This window comes from Corvus kubaryi, unplaced genomic scaffold, assembly GCF_017639235.1.
Source record: "Corvus kubaryi isolate FWS band 111438036 unplaced genomic scaffold, C.kubaryi_AGA036_p1.0 37398, whole genome shotgun sequence".
Taxonomy (NCBI): domain Eukaryota; kingdom Metazoa; phylum Chordata; class Aves; order Passeriformes; family Corvidae; genus Corvus; species Corvus kubaryi.
Window position 1 is genome coordinate 25,401,425 of NW_024581137.1, and position 18,172 is coordinate 25,419,596.

Here is an 18,172-nt window from a genome sequence, read left to right on the forward strand (position 1 = left end):
TTCACATCACGTGCTTTTGTTGTCCAGTCGTAAATCCTGCCTGATGAGCTCTAGAGGTCAACTCCTGGTGGCGCTGGAGGCCGGCGGACGGGCGGGCGGCGGCAGCGGCGGCGCGCACGGGAGGCGCGCCCCGGGCCGCCCGCGCCCTCCCAGCTCCCCCACCAGTGCACGAGTTTACCTCTAGAGGTCATCAGGCAGGATTTACGACTGGACAACAAAAGCACGTGATGTGAAGCCGTACCCCATATTTGGGTGCCTACGTAGGAGGGAACCAAGTACATGTCCCAGTCATTTCCATAATTCATCATAAATTGTGCAAGGGTGCTATAGACGCACAAAACGACCAAGAGCCACAAATCAAGCACACATATCAAAAAACAAATGAGCTCTTATTTTGTAAACTCATTTTGCGGTCGCTATCCAAATGGCCCGGACTACCAGTTACATAATTATGGAGATCACAGCTCGGTGAGCGAGCAATACAGGGACTCCGCCAGCATGCACTCCGGCAGGTACGGATACGGCTACAATGGCATGGACCTCAGCGTCGGGCGCTCTGCTTCTACCCACTTTGGTGCCAATGAGAGACCCCGCAGTTACCCGGCCAACACCACCTCTGCCTCGACAGAGCCCAGGTACAACCAGCCCGCGACGTCTTCCCACTCGCCTCCCCCTGACCCTCTGCCCTGCACCGCCGTGGCCGGTTCGCCTGTCAGCGAGAGTCACCACGGGGTGAAAAACTCCCTCGCCAACTCCACCAGCACTTCGTCCAATTCCAGCAGCAACACGCACATCAGCAGAGACGGGGTTGGCACCTCGTCTGGGACTGAGGAAGACACTCCAGCAAGCAGCGAGCAGGCAAGTGCCCCGACCGACCAAAGCACAGCCCAGCCTTCACAGCCCCAGATCTACCCCTGGATGCGAAAACTGCACATAAGTCATGGTAAAGCAAATACCCTCTTCTTTCTTTATTTCTCTGGAGGAAAAGGAGGGTTTAATGTAAACCGGGTGGCTGCGCCGAGCAAGGTCGGGGAGAGGGGGAGAGGAGGGCGTGAGAGCGGGCAGTCTCCGCGCACACCACAACTCTGCTCGCAGGGAAGCACGCTCCCTTCTCTGGGCGAGTCCCCCCCGAAAGGAAAAAACCGCCCGGCCCCGAAAACACCTCCCGCCTGGCTCCCAGCGCCGGCGGGGGGAGTAGAAGGCGCCTTGCCGAAGGGAGATCGGGAGCAGAGGCTGCTCCCGGCTCTCCTCCGGATGGGGTGTCTTCCAGAGGGAACGGCGCGGCTGACCCCATTTATTTTGCTTAGACATATTAAGAAGAGAATAGGAAAGGGCGAGAAGGGCAGTTTTCACTGCTGGGAAGCCGTGGGGGAGGGGGGAGGGCGAATCGCCCCAAACTCGGAGGAGAGGGCTTGAGGGGCGCGGGGAAGCGAAGCAACTTTCAGCCCCGGGTACCTGCCCTGCCCTCGCTGCTGGGAGAGCGGCCGGAGGCTCGCTGCCTCCCAGAGCCTCCCCAGCTCAGCCGTGGGAAAGGGCTGCACGCTTCAGCCTTGCTCTCTCAACTCTGAAAACCCAGCTACCAGCAGACACATCCTCCAAATCAGCTTATCTGGAGGAGGCATGGGGGAGAATTAACCTTGTTAAAAAAAAAAAGAAAAAAAAAATAAAGAAAAAAATTCAATTAAAAAAAAATCGAATCGCAAATTCAAGCGAAAACTTACCGAGACTACCAAATCCCCCTCCCCCAAGCCTTTCCTAAGAGGGGCTGAAGGGGGAAACTTGTTGAGTGTTTATCCAAACCAGAAACAAAACCAAGCAGGACTGAGAATAACGGTCCTGGTCGCTGGTAGCTGCAATGAGACACGAAGGCTCCGAGTGGCTGCTGAGAATCTAAATCATGTACTTTTCTCTTCCAGACAACATAGGGGGACCAGAAGGGAAAAGGGCTCGGACTGCTTACACCCGCTATCAGACCTTGGAGCTCGAAAAGGAATTTCACTTCAATAGATACCTGACCCGCAGAAGAAGGATTGAAATAGCACATGCTCTTTGCCTCTCAGAGAGACAAATAAAGATCTGGTTCCAAAACAGGAGAATGAAATGGAAAAAGGATAATAAGCTGAAAAGTATGAGCATGGCAGCTGCAGGAGGGGCATTCCGTCCCTAAGCGTTTGATCAATTAAAAGTACTGAGCAGTATTAGCTGACCCTGCGTCGTCTCATGTCAGTACTAAGTTGACTTTCTAAAACTTCCTTGTGTTACTTCTGTGAAGAAACCCTGTTCTTGTCGCCCTTATTCATCTTTTAATCATGAGCCTGTTTATTACCATTCTCTCGCGTGTATAAGTAGATCTGCTTTTATCGTACATTTCTTTGTCTTGAATGGCTTTGTCTTGAAAAAAATAATAGATGTTTTAACTTATTTATATGAAGCGAGCTGTGTTACTTGAAGTAACTGTTAAAACAAAACAAAACTAAACAAAAAAGAACAAAAAGGAAAAAAAAAAAAGAAGTTAAAAAAAAAGGAGAGAGAGAAAGGAAACCCTCCCCCGGTTTAGTACAAATGTTATGTGTTGCACTCAACCTGCTTAACTGTGCATGTGTGGTCAAGTGTTAATGTCTGTATAGCTCCAAGCTGTTAAAAATATTTTTATTCAAACTACCTATATAATTCCTGTGTAATTAATGCTGTTGTAGAGGTGAAATGATGAAATCAACTGAACTTGTCCTACGTGTAGTGAATAGTGAATCTGTGACGAAAACTGTGATTCCAAGCAGTATGTCCTTGCTGTGCCTTTGTATATGACTCTTTGCACGAACTCTTAGAAGTGGCTCTTATTAAGCGCAGCTTCTGTGATGTATGTTTTTTGTGAACAAAGTTACAAATATAGTCAAAGTCTGGCTGTTTGAGCAAACTGTGATCAGCTTTTTTTTTATTATTATTATTATTATTTGTTTTTAAAAAAACCTGACTGGAAATCAACAAAAAAATAAACTTTCTATTGTAAAGTTTTTGTGATCTGGTTTGTGCAAAGCAAGAAGTTGTGCTTCCTGATTTGCCTCTGAAAAAAAAAAAAATTAGCCCGTGCAGAGTTTGTTATAATATTTTACCTGGCTCCTGCTGCACGTTGCAAATGGTGGATGCTGCAATTGTCCGCTATCAGTATTTTTAATTGAAAGTTTGACCATAAGTTCTTCCTTGCTTGTTTCTCGCTAGGTGGAAAGCTGCATCGCAGGACCACAATCAACACCCTTTGTGGCTGAATCAACTGTTAGCTGTTTGCTGATGGTTAAAATTTAAAAAACAAAACAAAACAAAACAAAAAACCCAAACCCCAAAACATGTGCTTTGTTAAAATATGCTGCAAGCTCCAGGGTGTGTTTGCATCGCTCTAGAATTTCTCCTGTGGTTTCATTAAGTATATTTCAGGACAACCATGTCCAAGCCCTCTGCGTCTATCAGTAACCCTCTCTAGCCACATTCCCACTCTTCACCCTTTAAAGATTTTTGGTTTTCTTCGCTACAATTAGTTTGCTATAAACGTAATGTTACTTACCCCATCAGAGCTTGAATGGTTAACTCTTCTGAGCTTCTAAGAGCAACTAAAGATTTGCACATTTACTGACTGGTTACATTGATGCCTTCCCTTAAAAGTTATAAAACAGTAAACTTTATAAGCCCTAGTTCCGGCTATATGACATTTGGGTGCCAAATGAATAGGGTTTTGTCTATGAATTAGATCGTAAAATCATCCATAGCACAGACAGATAGGCTCACTGGCTATAAAAAGTCACGTGGTGCCATTAAAGTAAGTTTTATGGTTTTGGGGAGTTGACATCCAACATTATATACCACATAACATATAATCTCACTGACGCTGGACTTCATTTGACTCTTTTGCAGGCTACGTGTGCCTCCTGGCCATTCAAATTGTCAGGTTTAGGGACAGAAGTATCCAAACCACAAGTTCTCAGTACTATGTGAAAAATGTCTCCTTGCAAGTCAAAGGTAAGTTTTGTGCACAAGTTCCTTAAAGTTTATTTGTACAGTGGGGAAGCTGAGGCTCCTGCTCGCTCTCGCTGCCTCTCGCCTCTCTCTTTCTTTCTCTTTCTCTTTCTCTTTCTCTTTCTCTTTCCCTTTCCCTTCCTCTCTGCCTGGAGGTTTTCAGGACGGTCCCACCGAGCCTGAGAGGCAGGATCAAGCACTAATGATCCAGGTTGTGCTGCAAATACCTCCCCCCCATCCCTTCACTCGCAGCAGCTAGCTCTCTATTTTAACGATCAAATCAAAGTAAACCACAATAAGCGACTTTGGCAGAGATGGATTTTGGGGCCTAGCTTTAATCACTTTGACTACCACAGAAGATAATTACTTCCTTTGCTCCAATAGACTCTCCAAGTTTGGAGAGGTTTTGTTTAGCAAAGAGTAGTTACTGCAGGCGATTAAAAAAAGGGGGAAACAAAATAGATTGGGCTCGATATTATCTGGGCAGCATCTAATGTAGGCATGATAGAGTTGGAGGCGTGATGATATGGTAATAATCTTTGGATTGGTGAAATATGTTGCACATCAGAGCCAGTATTAAAATGGCACAGACTGTACTGGACCGCTTAGATACATATTTTCTGCATTGGGTTGTGCAGAAAGCTTTAGCTGTGTGTATATGTACATCTGCGGCTGTGTAGTGTGTTTTGGGGATGCGCATTCATAACGTTGCTGTAACTTTTTCCTGATTCTATATGTCACTGCATAAATATAAATATATTTAAATTATATGTGTGTGTGCCTGCATGTACAAATCAGTGTGTATGTCTGTGTAAAGCCGTGCACATGCATATATGTGTCTCACATTGGTGTATTCATGGATACAAAGGGTGTGTACGTGTGTGTACATATATATGTTCCTGTGGCTTCCTTTTTTTTTTCTTTTAAAGCGAACCAATTGACTGTAACTTGTAGCATTAATACAAGAGACTACAGGTCATTAGAGTGCTGCAAATTATGAAATACAGGCTTGGTTTATTGAAGATTGTAAATATCCCCCTAGCTCTGCTCTCTCCCTTTCTGCCTTATATTGCTGGCTGCCATTGTTGGGTAGGCCCCAGCTGCGTGTTTACTTCAACATTCTTTTTATTTAAGTGGACTGTTCTCACTAGAGTGTGATTACTCAGCAATAAACTTTATGGCCGGATTTAACTTCAGTCTTTGAATTTCCAGGACTTGAATGAAAGGGTGAAAGGAACTCTATCTTTCTCTGGGTAACATTAAGGCCTGATCCTTATCCGCAGAGCCGTTACTTTGGCAAGTGATCTCGGGGGGTGCAAACAGACTAGTCAGGGGCTAGGGTAGAATTTTGAGAATTGCTATCTATCTATCTATCTATCTATCTATCTATCTCTCCAAACCAGCTGTGGCTATCTTTCTCTGCACAGGTTTGGAGTAACATTGATTCAGCAGATTGCACTGTTTTCCTTCATGTGTCATAAAGTCGGGTTTGCAAAAGAGTAGGGTGGTTTGATGTGAGAGATGGGCTTTGTTTTATTTTGCTAGTGCTATGCCATTTGAATATTGTGGTTTAGGCTGCTTTTGCTACTGTGAGCAAAAATGGGAGAAAGGTGCAGGGTTTTTAGGAGGGCAAGGTTGTTGTGTACCTCTGCAAGGTCTGCATATTTCTAGCTGATTCCTATTTTTAATTTATTTGTCTTTAGAGAAATGGTAGTATCTAAGGTAGGTTCATCCCAAAGAGCTCAGTTTTAAGAACATTTATTATTTAAAGTCAACCCTCGTGGAAGATAAATAGTCTGATGCCTTTGTGTCTGTCGATCCTTCCTATCAACACTAAACAAACACATCTGCCTATATTTCATATTTAAAAAAAAGAGAAAGTCTTTAAAAGAGCATATCCAAATGCACATTTGAAAATCATTTCCTTATAAACAGCTGGAGATTTTATAGCACTCTAGTTGACACGTTCTCGTCAATAGGAATATCAGAAAGTTATATATGATAGGCGTGTATTATATTATACTATATGCCATAAAATTTTATAGTTTGAGGCAAGGCATGAAAAACCCTTTAAAGTTTGGTCTTCATTTATATATGGGTCCTTTTCCAAGGAAAACCCTTTGCCTGTAAACGGGAATTATATTAGACACAAACAGCTCATGATTACTCAATATTCAACAACACTGCGCTATTTGAATTATCTGGTGAATATATAAGCATGCACAGACACCCGTTTGACTAATATTTTAGGATCCTGGAAAATCCTGGATTGTAATTTTTCATTGTCTAGAGTGAAAAGATTTGCTACCATGTATTTTCCACATTTTTGAATGTGGCTTCTGGACCATATTCCACACAAAACAATGTACAGACGTTCAAGAACTACGGAAAAGAAAAATATCCCTAAGTCCAGAAGCGTATAAACCCGCCTGTACTGCAAGAAACACTAACAACAAAAGAAAGTTAGCTAGAAATGACAACTTCACCATGTTTCTGGCCCTGCCTTATCCTAAGCATCACAGTTGAAACCATTCAAACCCAGAAATGCATTAAGATTTCTTAATACGCTTTGAAATTTGAAATTTGAAATTCAAACGAGCCCAGGCTGCCGAACTCTGTGAAAATAGTCCCAGGTCCGAATTGTTTTCGGAGGGAAAATGTCATGGGGCATTATCACAGGGAATCAAGCGAGAGGTTTTATCTGCACATGTTATTTTTCTGATGTGTTTGGGGGATTAATAAGTGCGCGTTTTTTCTAGTTTAGGAATGGCAAGTTGCGTTCGGCAATTCGAAATACAGTTTACCTAATCCTTTGAAAGAAATACTTGCGTGTAGTATCTCCTGTCTAAGTGTAAGGCCAATTAAAGATTAGGCAGCTGTCTTAATGTGTGGAACCAGTGACTTTGCAAGACATAACTTTCTCTAAACCAGAAGTATAACAATCCAATGGAAAGTCATCCGTAAATTACAGCTCTGCAGCCTTGTCTAAACCATGCAAACGCCCTAATTTCATAACATTACAGGGAAATTATTATTCTGCCATTTCCTTACATTTAATAAGTGTGTATCTGTGGAAGGGTGACAATAGAGGAGTTTGCAATCTGCTCCATGGGAAATTGAATGGAACTGATCATGAGGGGGGGATCAGGAGGTTTCGATTTCAAATCCTGAATACGGGAGCCCCTTCCATCCCCGCAAATACAGATTTAACGCATTCAGTGCAGACACAAGTAAATCTCCTGACTAGGTTAAGATGTCGTTGGCTTTCTTAGTTCTTTCTCTTTCCTGCCCTCAAAATCTTCCCGATTTGAAGTTAGGGTTACTAGCTAGAGCAGAAAACCACAGTTCCCACAGTCGTCTGGTCATCTTTGAAAATATTATGCCTTTCAAATTAAAGCATCTTCACTAATGTCTCTCTGGAAGGCAAATACTCATGGACCACCCCAGTCACATGTTCCTGTAGCTACGCGCACAAACAATATCAAATCTGACACAGAGAGTGTGCAAAATTTGCATGGATTTTGCCTTATAACATGCAAAAGGAATCTTTTCTATATCCCCTCCCCCCCAAAAATGTCTTTTCAATAATAATATTTGCTATGAAGGTTATTGGGTAATTATTGCAATTTTGTGGAACAGTCCTTGCTTGAGGTGAAGTCTGTCTCCGGATAATAAATGGCAGCCCGTGCAGTTCACTGCCAGGTTAAGTAAATGCAGAAAAGATAAATCTGCACACCCTAGGAATCACCAGCAGAGCTCGCTTTAGACCAAGTTCACAGTCAACTCGTTTGCCTAGACAAGGCTTCGCAAACAATTAGAGTTGTTTCTTTATGTTTAAATCAAGGAGAAATGACTAAAACCCTTCAGCAGAGAGCTGCAGCTTTTCCCCCAACGCTCGTCGCTCCATTCCTTCCAACCTCACGCCCAGAACTTACCCAGCATTTCACCTGCAATTGTAACCATATAGCGCCTTTGAGTAACAGGCTTCCCTCCAACGCTGCCGAAAGGCTGTGCAAACTGATCTAACAGCATTTTACAAAGCTGCGAGATTAAGAAAAAGAAAAAAAATAATTAAAAATGCAAAAGTATCCGATTTCTCAACAGCAAGAAGAAGAAGAAGAAGAAAAAAGCGCCCTTAGAAAGCTGGGGGAAACGGCAGAAGTATTGAAACAAACAGTGCGAGTCTCTTACTCCTAAAAGAAGCTGCATAGCTTTTGTATATCTTTGTGGTTAAGGGCGTTACAACTGCAGGTCAAAAAGTTGAGGGTCAAAAGTTTACGTTTTGCACCACTCTTAGTCATTCGCCCAGACAGAGTTTGATGTCAATGTTATAGCCGAGATCTTGACTATCAGCACAAAAGATAAAATAGCTTTGAGTTACGTGTGTATCACAGTATGGACTCCAGGTGAACCCTACTGGCTGAATGACCTCAATTACCGAGGAAAGGATAGAAAATTCCTCTTTTCAAGAGTAATACACGTTGTATTTCATCTTGAATTATCAGCCACATTTGTGTCTGAATATCTCGGGTTCAGCCGCGGCAAGTAAACACGCGTGTTACCCCCACAGAAGACACTGATGTTGCCTCCTCCAAAAGTCAGGTAGCAAAATGCCTCACCCTTGTTTATTATATAATAACCTGCTCTAAGAGGTTTAATGTTACGCCTTCTCACTTTGCAAAATGGCAGGCAGATAAGATAGGAGCGAAGCTATTAACGCGTGTATTGATCCTAGCCGCGTCTTTGTTTTTGCTCTCAATTCTGTAGCGACCGCTAAACTGTGCTTAAACAGGACATGCCGGAGATAATACGGGCTATATGTTTGGTCCGAAGGACCTCGTTTAAAATGAGGAGCGGTGGAGCCGTGTTGCGATACCCATGGAAATATTACAGAGAAGCTGGCGCCCTGCGCCTCTCCGTGTTTTGGAGGGTTCTCACAGCCTTCTGGAATTACCCGGGGCGACAATTCCCAGCGAAACTGGGAGTAGGACGCGTTGTTTTTCCTCTCGCCACCCACCCCTCTTCACTCCTCCAAGAAAAAGTTTAGTGGAATTTCTTAGCGCAGAGAGATTCCCACATTGCTGGGATTTTTTGTTCCCAGTGCCGCCTCTGAGTGAAAGCTTCAGCTCCTTGGTTAGACGTGTCTGCAGGGAGAACTAGCCAATATTGGTCCAGCAACTTCATTCTGGAGGACATAATCGCGATTCAGGGGTCGGTGGAAATGGGAAAGGATATTCCCAAATAGCCATAATCAGACCTGAAAGGTGTGAAGGAGGGGACAGTGCGACAAGGAAATCCGGGAAAGAGCGCACCTCACCCCCAACTACGCATTGCTGCCTTTCCACTCCCAAGGCAGCAGCCTAAACCGGCCTCTGTTTAACTGGTACGCGTGAATTATTCGCCAGAGACACAGCTGGATCGTGGCAGGCGAGCGCTGTATCTTGGGAACAAGTACGCGAGAGGTTAGATATCAGATTAGCCAAAGTGATTATCGGATATTGTGCCTAAAGTACCTGCTGAAGCCTGGGAAGTGTGTAATGCAAGTGTTTGCTCGGCGTGTAGACGCTGTTCACAAGTTGTTGCTGCTGCTCACTTGTAGCGAGCCCTGGTACTGCACGGTTAGGGAGCCTGCCCGCTCTGGAGATAGTATATAAACTTTCACATGCAGACTATTTATTTGGTGTAAGAGCGAAGCCTGATAACAAGCTAAAAACCGTAGCCAAATATCTATTTTGTTAGAGAATAGCAGGCGGATTGTTTCCAAGAATAACAATGCGTCTTTGATATACCCAGAATGAAAGCTGTTACTATAATCGGCTTACTCAAGAGTAGGTGACAGAAATCCATTTACTTCCTCACTAAAACAATTAGTGGTCCGGATTCCATATTTTAAATCTGGTTTAGAATAAAAATATCAACGAGAATAATTTCAAAGAAGTTGAAGCCGCGACTTATATACATATGGACTCTTTTCAATTATTGTTTAAATTGTCCCCCCCCCCCCCAAAAAAAAAAAAAAGAAAGAAAAAAAAAAAGAAAGAAAAAAATAAGAAAGGCAACAGGCTAGAACAGAACAGTTAATAATTTGAGACGAACTCTTTCTGTCCTTTCACTCTCTGCATTCAGTACGCTGCTCTCTGGCGTGGAAGGTCTGCTCAAAAGCCCATTCATTTAAAATCCGGGCACAAATCACATTTTACGTGTGTTTATTTAAGCGCACCAGGACAGAGTGAGCAAATCCCGCCAACTATCCCGTTGTTAAGAGGAGCCCCAGTGCCAGGGAAACCACCGCTTTTACCAAATGCTGAACTTGGGGCAAAAATGCCAACATTGCCCCAGCAGCGCCCATCGGGAAGGACGCTCTCGTCCGCGGAGGCAGGAGCAGCTTCGGGGTTGTATCATTCCCAGGAACAAAGAAATTAATACAGTCGATACATTCCATAACGTTTACATTTTCCCTCGATTTTTTTCTTATTTTTCTCTTAGAAGTAGTGACCTGGGCAAAGCACCCTGCTATCTAAAAGACACTGTTATAGACCTTTTAGAAAAACTAAGTCCAAGGCCGAGGTGAACTTCAGGTCACCGCGTCTAACAAATATGAAAATGTCGCCTGGTGAAGGGCACGCCTTGTTATTTAACAAAGACTGTCAATGTGTAAGATTAATAAGAAACAAAATGCACACGGTGTCACTTTTCGGTCACTTTGAAACTTGGGACAGCCTCGCATTCAAGAGGGGAAAGCTGGGACTAAATATATTCAAAATGGTTCAAATCAAAGTCAAGCCAGGCTGCTAGTGCGATTCTTCCTCCTCCTACCGCTCTCGGTGGAGGATGCCCGGCACGGCGAGAGGTTGACTTGACTTACTATTATTATTATTACTACTACTATTATTATTATTATTGCTGTTGTTATTATTCTTTTCTCTTTCGTGGTAATTACGTTTTAGCTGCGTATGTGGAGGGTAGCAGGAATGCTTGTCTGTTTCACCAGAAAAAGAGGGATCCCCTTTTCCCCCCTCTTTCGGTATGTATTGAGTTGCCTCTTCTTGGTGCATGAGCATTTACTCTCTCCCTCTCAACTTAATTCCAGTGCTGTCCCCATCCTGTTCTCGGCCAGCCTCGGCCAGGAAACTCTCGCTTCTTTATTAATTGATTGAAGTCTCCTTCTCCAGTGAAATCGAGCCTTTAGTCCTTCTGGTAAAATAAGGGAGCTGGCCTATTTTATCCTGTCCTTTTCTTTCTTTGAGAACTTAGGGTGATGGTACAAGTTTGTTAAAGGGAAGTACTGGGGGAAAAAAGGGGTTTGAGATTGTTTATTACAGCCATAAATCTTGCAGTAAAATGTCGAAATGGCCGTGTGCAAGATAACACTTGGTGGTCTTGGCTGGGTTCTTGTTTATGATAACAAAACCACAAAGACACGGAACAGGCCTTTTGGAGGTCCTGCCTCAAACTCAGCACATCTTCGCAGACTAATAGAACCACACGAAAAAACCAGACTTGAGCTGAGTAGCTCAGGTCACCTTGCAGATTTACACTCGTATACAAAATTGAGTCCTTCTCTCTGTAACCAAGCGCCAGAGCCCCACCGTAGAAAGAGGCGCGGTGAAACTTTGAGATCTAATCACAGTAAATAATATGAAGCAGAGCCCGGTCAACTCTCCCAATATAACGCTGAGCTTACAAACCGAGACAACACTTTTCGTTGTGTTTTACTGTGGCGTGGGAACACAGCAGCCCGCTGTAGTGCTCCGGCCAGAGTGCCTCAGGACTTATGCCGAGGATAATACTTACGATACCCCAGTGTAATTCATCTGGTGCTAGCCGGCAGGTATTTGTATGTATGCGTCTCTGTGTGTGCATGTATCTCTTTACGCCGGGAAAATGCTATCGTGGTGGATTGCTTCGGCAATCTTTTGGTTTTTACAGTCATATAGATGGGACCTTTTTTTCTTTTAGGAAATAGGTTGCTGTTGTCTCCTTGTTGTTGTTTTGAATATAAATAAAACAATCTCCCCTTTTCTGTCAAACGTGTGCTGTTGAACAGTTGCGGCTGTCTCTGTGTGTAGCCGCGTGTGTGTAACCGCATTTCCTCTCCACGCAGAGTAAATAGAGAAACTTATCTATACACCAGTTAGAGTTCCATAGATGTGCTGTTGGAAATGAGTAAGTAAATGTGTTTTAACTCTCTTTACAAATTAGACATTCGATAGTAGGACGAAATGAGTGATTGTTTAGATAAGTATCCCAGTATACCCAAGTGCTGGAAATGTTCTAACATATTACAAGCCGCATGCAATGTGCATGGCTGTGTGTCTGTGGATAAAATATAAATCGATACGATGTGTGTCTTGTTAGATAGAATATATATTCAAATAGAATTTTATTGCATGTATCCATTATCTATAAAACTGCAAAAGACAATAATCTGAATTTAAACCTGGGTAACTGTTAATGTAATATCTTTAGGAGGGTAAGATCTAAACCGTATCATATTTACGCTTGATATATTAGAAGTATTTTCCCATACCAGCAGATGAGATTAGCCACTCAGCAATTATATTCTCTAAGGGTGCGGTAAATATTTCTATGTGTTTATATGCTTTCCTCTAAAGATGAAAAAAATAATCCGAAAAGTTCGCGCCTACTCCAAATGTGGCAGACTAGCTGATGTTCAATAAGCATTTTTTTCCCCCTTAGAATAAGAGCGTAATTAGTTTAACCATCAAATTTCAATTACCTAAGGTCAGGGCGGTTGCTTCGTTTCCCCCTGAGCTGCAAATACCGTTAACAGTCTCAGTTTTAGCAACCTAGAAGTGCCCGAGTGCCCTCGCCCTCCTACACCAGGGTTTGTGAGTTACTTCTGCGAAGGCGCTAGCGTTTTCTCATGGAAGTGAAAATTAAGAAATAAACCCAAGACGAGGCATACCGAACCTACGGACTTAAATTCGTAGTTCAGAAAGCTCTCCTCCGCGGGGAGGGATGCTCACAGTGAGCCCTGCAATCGCCGGTAGGAAGTGTTTGATACCGTCGTGTCCGTCTTCCCCTCTCCCTTCCCCCTCTGTTCCCCGTTATTTTCAGGCTCGCTCTATGCCTCACACTCCGCAAGCCCCCCGATGACTCTCCTCGGCCTCCCCGCGACCTTCATTCTAACTTTTGCATCTATTCCTCCAATTAGCACAGCTTCAAAGGCGCAAAGGGCTGTCCCTGGAGCTCGCGGCTGCCCGCGGTCCGCAGCGGCGGGGCGCTGGGGACAGACCCAGGAGGGCGGCCGGTGGCCTGTGCCCGACAGCCGCTGCCGCCCTCTGCCTGCGCGCAGCCCCGGCGTTTGGAGATGGGCTTGTTTAAAAGGATTGTGCAACGCCTTGTGCAATGCCTGCCTCCCTCTGGATCACGCAGCTGGGCTGCGCTCCGCTTCCTCGCCCCGCTTCCTACACTCTCCCACGGGAGAACGAAGACACAAAAAGTGCTGGGGCGGGCGGGGTGGGTGGGACACTGTCAAAGCCGGATTAGTTTTATCTCGCTTGACACCGCGACTGCTGGACGCGGCCCGGGTCGGCGAGCGGGAGGAGCCGGGGATGCTGGTGAGGAGAGGACGCGGGGCGCTCCCTCGCCAGGCAGCCGCAGCCCGTGGGGGACGCGCGGTCCCCGCGGAGGGTCCGCGGGCGCGGAGCTGCCCTGCGGCCGCTCGTCCCTCTTCCATTTCCTGATCCGGGGTCCGCGGCCCCGCGCGGTAATTGGCGCTGGCGGTCAGGTGGTGGCGGGGCGGTGGGGGGTGCGGGTGTGTGTGTGCGCGGGTGTGTGTTTGTGTGTGTTGTAGGCGCTCCAGGGGTGGGAAGAGAGGAAGGGAGGGGAGTGCAGCGGGGAAGGGGGGGGAAGGGCTGGAGGCCCAAACTTTGGCAGCGGCAGCACTTGACAGCAGCGGGAGGGGGAGAGGGAGGGAAGGGAGGGAAGGGGGGGGGAAGGGGAGGGGCCTCGCCGAGCCCAGAAAAACGACAACGCGAGAAAAATTAGTATTTTTGCACTTCACAAATTAATGACCATGAGTTCGTTTTTGATAAACTCCAACTACATCGAGCCCAAATTCCCTCCCTGCGAGGAATACACGCAGCACAGCGGCAGCGCCGGCAGCTCCGCCAGCTACCACCCTCACCACTCGCACCCGCACGGTCCGCCGCCGCCGCCGCCGCCGCACCTGCACGCCGCGCACCCGGGCCCGGCGCTGCCCGAGTACTTCCCGCGGCAGCGTCGGGAACCGGGCTACCAGGCTCCCGCGGCGCCGCCGGGGCCGCCGGGGCCGCCTCCCGAGGCGCTCTACCCCGCGCAGGCACCCTCCTACCCCCAGGCGCCCTACAGCTACAGCAGCGCCGGCAGCGCCGCCCCGGGCCCCGAGCAGCCGCCCCCGGGCGCCTCGCCGCCGCCGCCCGCCAAGGGCCACCCCGGCCCGCCCCAGCCCCTGCTCCCAGGCCATGCCCTGCAGCGCCGCTGCGAAGCAGCCCCCGCCGCCGGGGCCGGCACCGGGCCCGCCTGTCCTCTGCTGCCCGACAAGAGTCTGCCCGGGTTGAAGGGGAAGGAGCCGGTGGTCTACCCCTGGATGAAGAAGATCCATGTGAGCACGGGTGAGTTGCCCTTGCCAGGGGGAGGTGGGGATGCGCCTGCAGAGGAGGGAAGGGGGGAGGGTGCTCCCGGGGCCGGGATGGGTCGTTGCGTGTGTGGCTTTTTTTTCCCTCCTTCTCCCTCCGCGTTTCCTAATAGGAAAAAAGAAAGAAAAAAAAAAAAAAGAGAGAGGAAAAAAAAAAGAGAAAAAAAAAAAAAGAGAAAAAAAAAAAAGAAAAAAGTGAGAAACCTTTTGTATCCGGGGTCCTTTATCAAAAGATTTACGAGACGCCAAACTGTTAGGGCAGTAATTATAGCCCCCATAAATTTAATTGCCCTGCAGTGGCTCTGGGCCATGTGTCTTTGAAGCTTTTCTTCTAACCCAAATGCCCATCACCATTTTTTATTGCTCCTCGATTGTCCCCACTGTCGATAGGCTGTGAAACAATTTTTCTTGCCGTTTATGTATCTTATGTGAACCTGGTGTCAAGTTATTATATAATGATTATGTTCCATCCCTTCCCCTCTCCTTCTTTCCCATCCGCGTGTGTATCTGTGTGCCTGTGTGTGCACGTTTCAGTCAATCCCAATTACAACGGAGGGGAGCCCAAGAGGTCTCGCACTGCCTACACCAGACAGCAGGTCCTGGAGCTGGAGAAGGAGTTTCACTTCAACCGCTACCTGACCAGAAGGCGACGCATCGAGATCGCGCACACCCTCTGCCTCTCCGAGCGCCAGGTCAAAATCTGGTTCCAGAACAGGCGCATGAAGTGGAAGAAAGACCATAAACTGCCTAACACAAAGATGCGCTCCTCAAACCAGTCCACACTGAGCCAGCAGTCCAAAGCACAGACACAGGGCCACCCCCATCCACTCGATGGGGCTACACCCAACGCAGCCGCGCTATAAATACGGTTTTTGGTTTGAGTCTTTTTGTTGGTTTTTGGTTGGTTTTTTTGTTTGTTTGTTTTTTGGGTTTTTTTTTTAAATATATATATTTACCTATCTATTGGGGTTTTCAAGCTGCCTAGAGGTGGAGGCTGGCCTTTTGGACCAAACTGTGTAAAACAAAACAGGAGCAGAAAAGGAAGATGAGACGTGTCCAAGAACGGGCACATGTTTAAACCAAAACCCGGACGATTGTCTACATTGTATATAGATAATGGTTCCATGCCCATCATTTTTTTCTATTTATGGAAACGCTCTCTTGCCCTCGGTGTAAGAGAGGGCTGGATGCTGTCATGGACAAATTCTCTGTACCTAAGACGGACTCTTTTCCTTTTTTCTTTTTTTTTTATATTTCTTTTTTGTTTTAGGGAACATTTTAAAAATAAAAAACCCAACATTTAAAGCAAAGAGCTCGTGAGACGCTTGTGTAAGGCATTGACTTGAATAGCGCTGTTTTGTGGTGTGTTCATGGATTCCTCTGTGCGTGCTTGTGTGTGTGATGGTGCACAGGCACGTATACACACAGACCAACATGGGAGAGAACGAACACGTCCACAAGAGGTTAAAGACTTATGAAAAAGTCCCCTTACGTTGTCTAAAGGAAAATGTTTTATGTATCAAAGGTAACTTAACTGGTTTTAAGTGTAGTCCCCTCAGTAGCTGTGATCTATTAGTTTTTCTCCACATTCCCTATTGCATTTATTTAAAGAAATATTGCTATAACGGCTGTTGCTGTCTTCATATTTGGCACCGTCTAAATAGTTTGGGTACATGTACAATTTGTGGATTTTTGGTGTAATGTATAACAGTGCCAAATGCTAGTAATAAAGATTATTCTGTACAAAAGAATTAAATGCTTGAAACACAAGTCCACTACGTGCTCTTTCATCCACCTTGTGCTTGGCTGGTGTTGGCATCAGGAATGGAAAACAACCGTTTAATGCATTGTTTTAGCTTGGATTCATCTTGTCAATAAGGTAATGGTTATTTTAAATGTGATGAAAAACGTCCTGACTCCTACATGCCTGGCTGGGAAAAATTGTGTCGCAGGACGAGGAAGGGTCTTGCTTCATTGTATAGGTGAGTGGTGCTCTCTTTAGCTGACTTAGAATGAGTCTGATACCACTGATGGCCGTGCAACTGTTTTCAGCTGCCTGACAAGAGAAACTGTGCATCTTCTGGGAGCCAATAAGCTCCCATGCCGTGATAACACTTTAAATCTTTAGCCAGTCGTGATTTATTCGTTCATTTTCACCCGATTATGATTTCTTAGCTGGCTAGCCCTATTTAAGGGGAGTACATGAACAGTAATCTAAACTTTCTTTTTAAGCTGCCTTTTCTGTTTCTGTTTCTTTTGTTTTGAGATTATTTCGAAATGTGTTCGGAAAGCCTCGGTAGACACATGAATTTGTATACAACTCATGAGGCTTATTAGACCGAGATTGTCACAACTACTGTGGCAAAATGGGATTCAACTGGTTCCAGCTCAGCCTGTGCATCTTGCTGCTTCCAGGCAGCTAAGGAGTTCAGGCAAAGCAGGGCTGCTAACAGAGAGCCCTGCTTGGGGCTTTCACGACACGGTATAGCACTGAGCTGAGTAGGAAAAGTCTTGGAAAGGAGCTCAAGTGCTAGTAAATCTTCCAGGGAAGGCCTGAAGGCCAATATTTATTTACTTACCCAAATACATACAAGATGGATTCTTGGAATCAGTGCTTGTCCTCACGTGAGGCCGCCCGGACCAGGGGCATCATCACCCCTGGTTGAGGCAGCACCAGGCTCCAAAGGTGGTACCAGCATCGTTGCCTAGCCATGGAATATGGACCATCCCAGAGAAAAATGTAACGTGCCACTGGCAGAACACATTCAGCATCAGGGAGGTGGCGGCTGTAAATACCCTCAGCGAACACTGCTGTCCCCATACCTGACCAAAGAGCAGGCCTGAAAAGCACATTTCTGCTCACATATTGCTGTTTACTAAATCCCGAGTAGCCAGTTGTCGCCTTATAAATGGAAAAATATGTAGCTGTATGTGAGGTAACTATTATCCACAAATGTGTAACTTTTCATTTGGGTTATTGTTGAGAATCCCTTAACATATTTAGAGCCAAAATTAGCACAACTGAGCAAAATTCCAGCTGAAATGTATTAACTGGCAGTGCAGGATTTCTTTAGTGTGCAGCCTATGTGTATCAACCTGGTTTGCTCCCATTGTAAAGAGAAATGAAATCACGCTGCAAATAGCAATTTTAGCGAGAATCATTAATCACCTCCTACAATAAATACTTCTTTGTAATTCAACAGCAGTTCTGAAAGGCATTCTCTTGGAAAAGTCTGTGAAGATGCAAAGGATTTTCCTGGGGGAAAAAAAAAGTGGTCATGTGTAAAGACACAGCATCTTGGCTGTCTGCTAAAAAAATGTACACTCTCTTGTTGGAGATTGAACTGCGGACTGCAAAATACCCCATGGCAGATTATCATCGTTTAAGGTAAATTCTCCTTCCGTCTTTTCCCCCCTCTGCCTGTGCTGGGAGCAGAATGCTGCTCCCGGGCTGGGAGCCCTCTGCTCCCCATCCCATACCTCTCCTCTTTACAATAACTTCAAAAATTACATCGTCCTGTTTAA

At 45.6% G+C, this 18,172-nt stretch overlaps 3 protein-coding genes across 4 annotated transcripts in view; all 3 read left to right on the forward strand.

Annotated features, from left to right (window-relative positions):
* The window catches only part of HOXA3 (homeobox A3), a 46,331-nt gene that overhangs the window by 9,488 nt on the left and 18,671 nt on the right, over positions 1 to 18,172 (forward strand). For both annotated transcript variants that reach the window (XR_006018746.1, XM_042044470.1), the window contains exon 2: positions 3,904 to 4,008. Coding sequence is in view for 1 of the 2 variants with exons in the window: in XM_042044470.1 (XP_041900404.1) it covers positions 3,904 to 4,008 (105 nt within the window). In the remaining variant the exon portion in view is untranslated. The remainder of the gene's footprint in view (positions 1 to 3,903; positions 4,009 to 18,172) is intronic.
* HOXA5 (homeobox A5) lies at positions 113 to 2,695 on the forward strand. Its single transcript, XM_042044474.1, has 2 exons — positions 113 to 943; positions 1,917 to 2,695. Exons 1-2 carry the CDS (start codon positions 382 to 384, stop codon positions 2,165 to 2,167), a joined length of 813 nt encoding a protein of 270 aa, XP_041900408.1. The 5' UTR covers positions 113 to 381; the 3' UTR covers positions 2,168 to 2,695.
* HOXA4 (homeobox A4) lies at positions 13,971 to 16,417 on the forward strand. Its single transcript, XM_042044473.1, has 2 exons — positions 13,971 to 14,624; positions 15,182 to 16,417. The coding sequence occupies exons 1-2, from the start codon at positions 14,042 to 14,044 to the stop codon at positions 15,508 to 15,510; spliced, it is 912 nt and encodes a 303-aa protein (XP_041900407.1). The 5' UTR covers positions 13,971 to 14,041; the 3' UTR covers positions 15,511 to 16,417.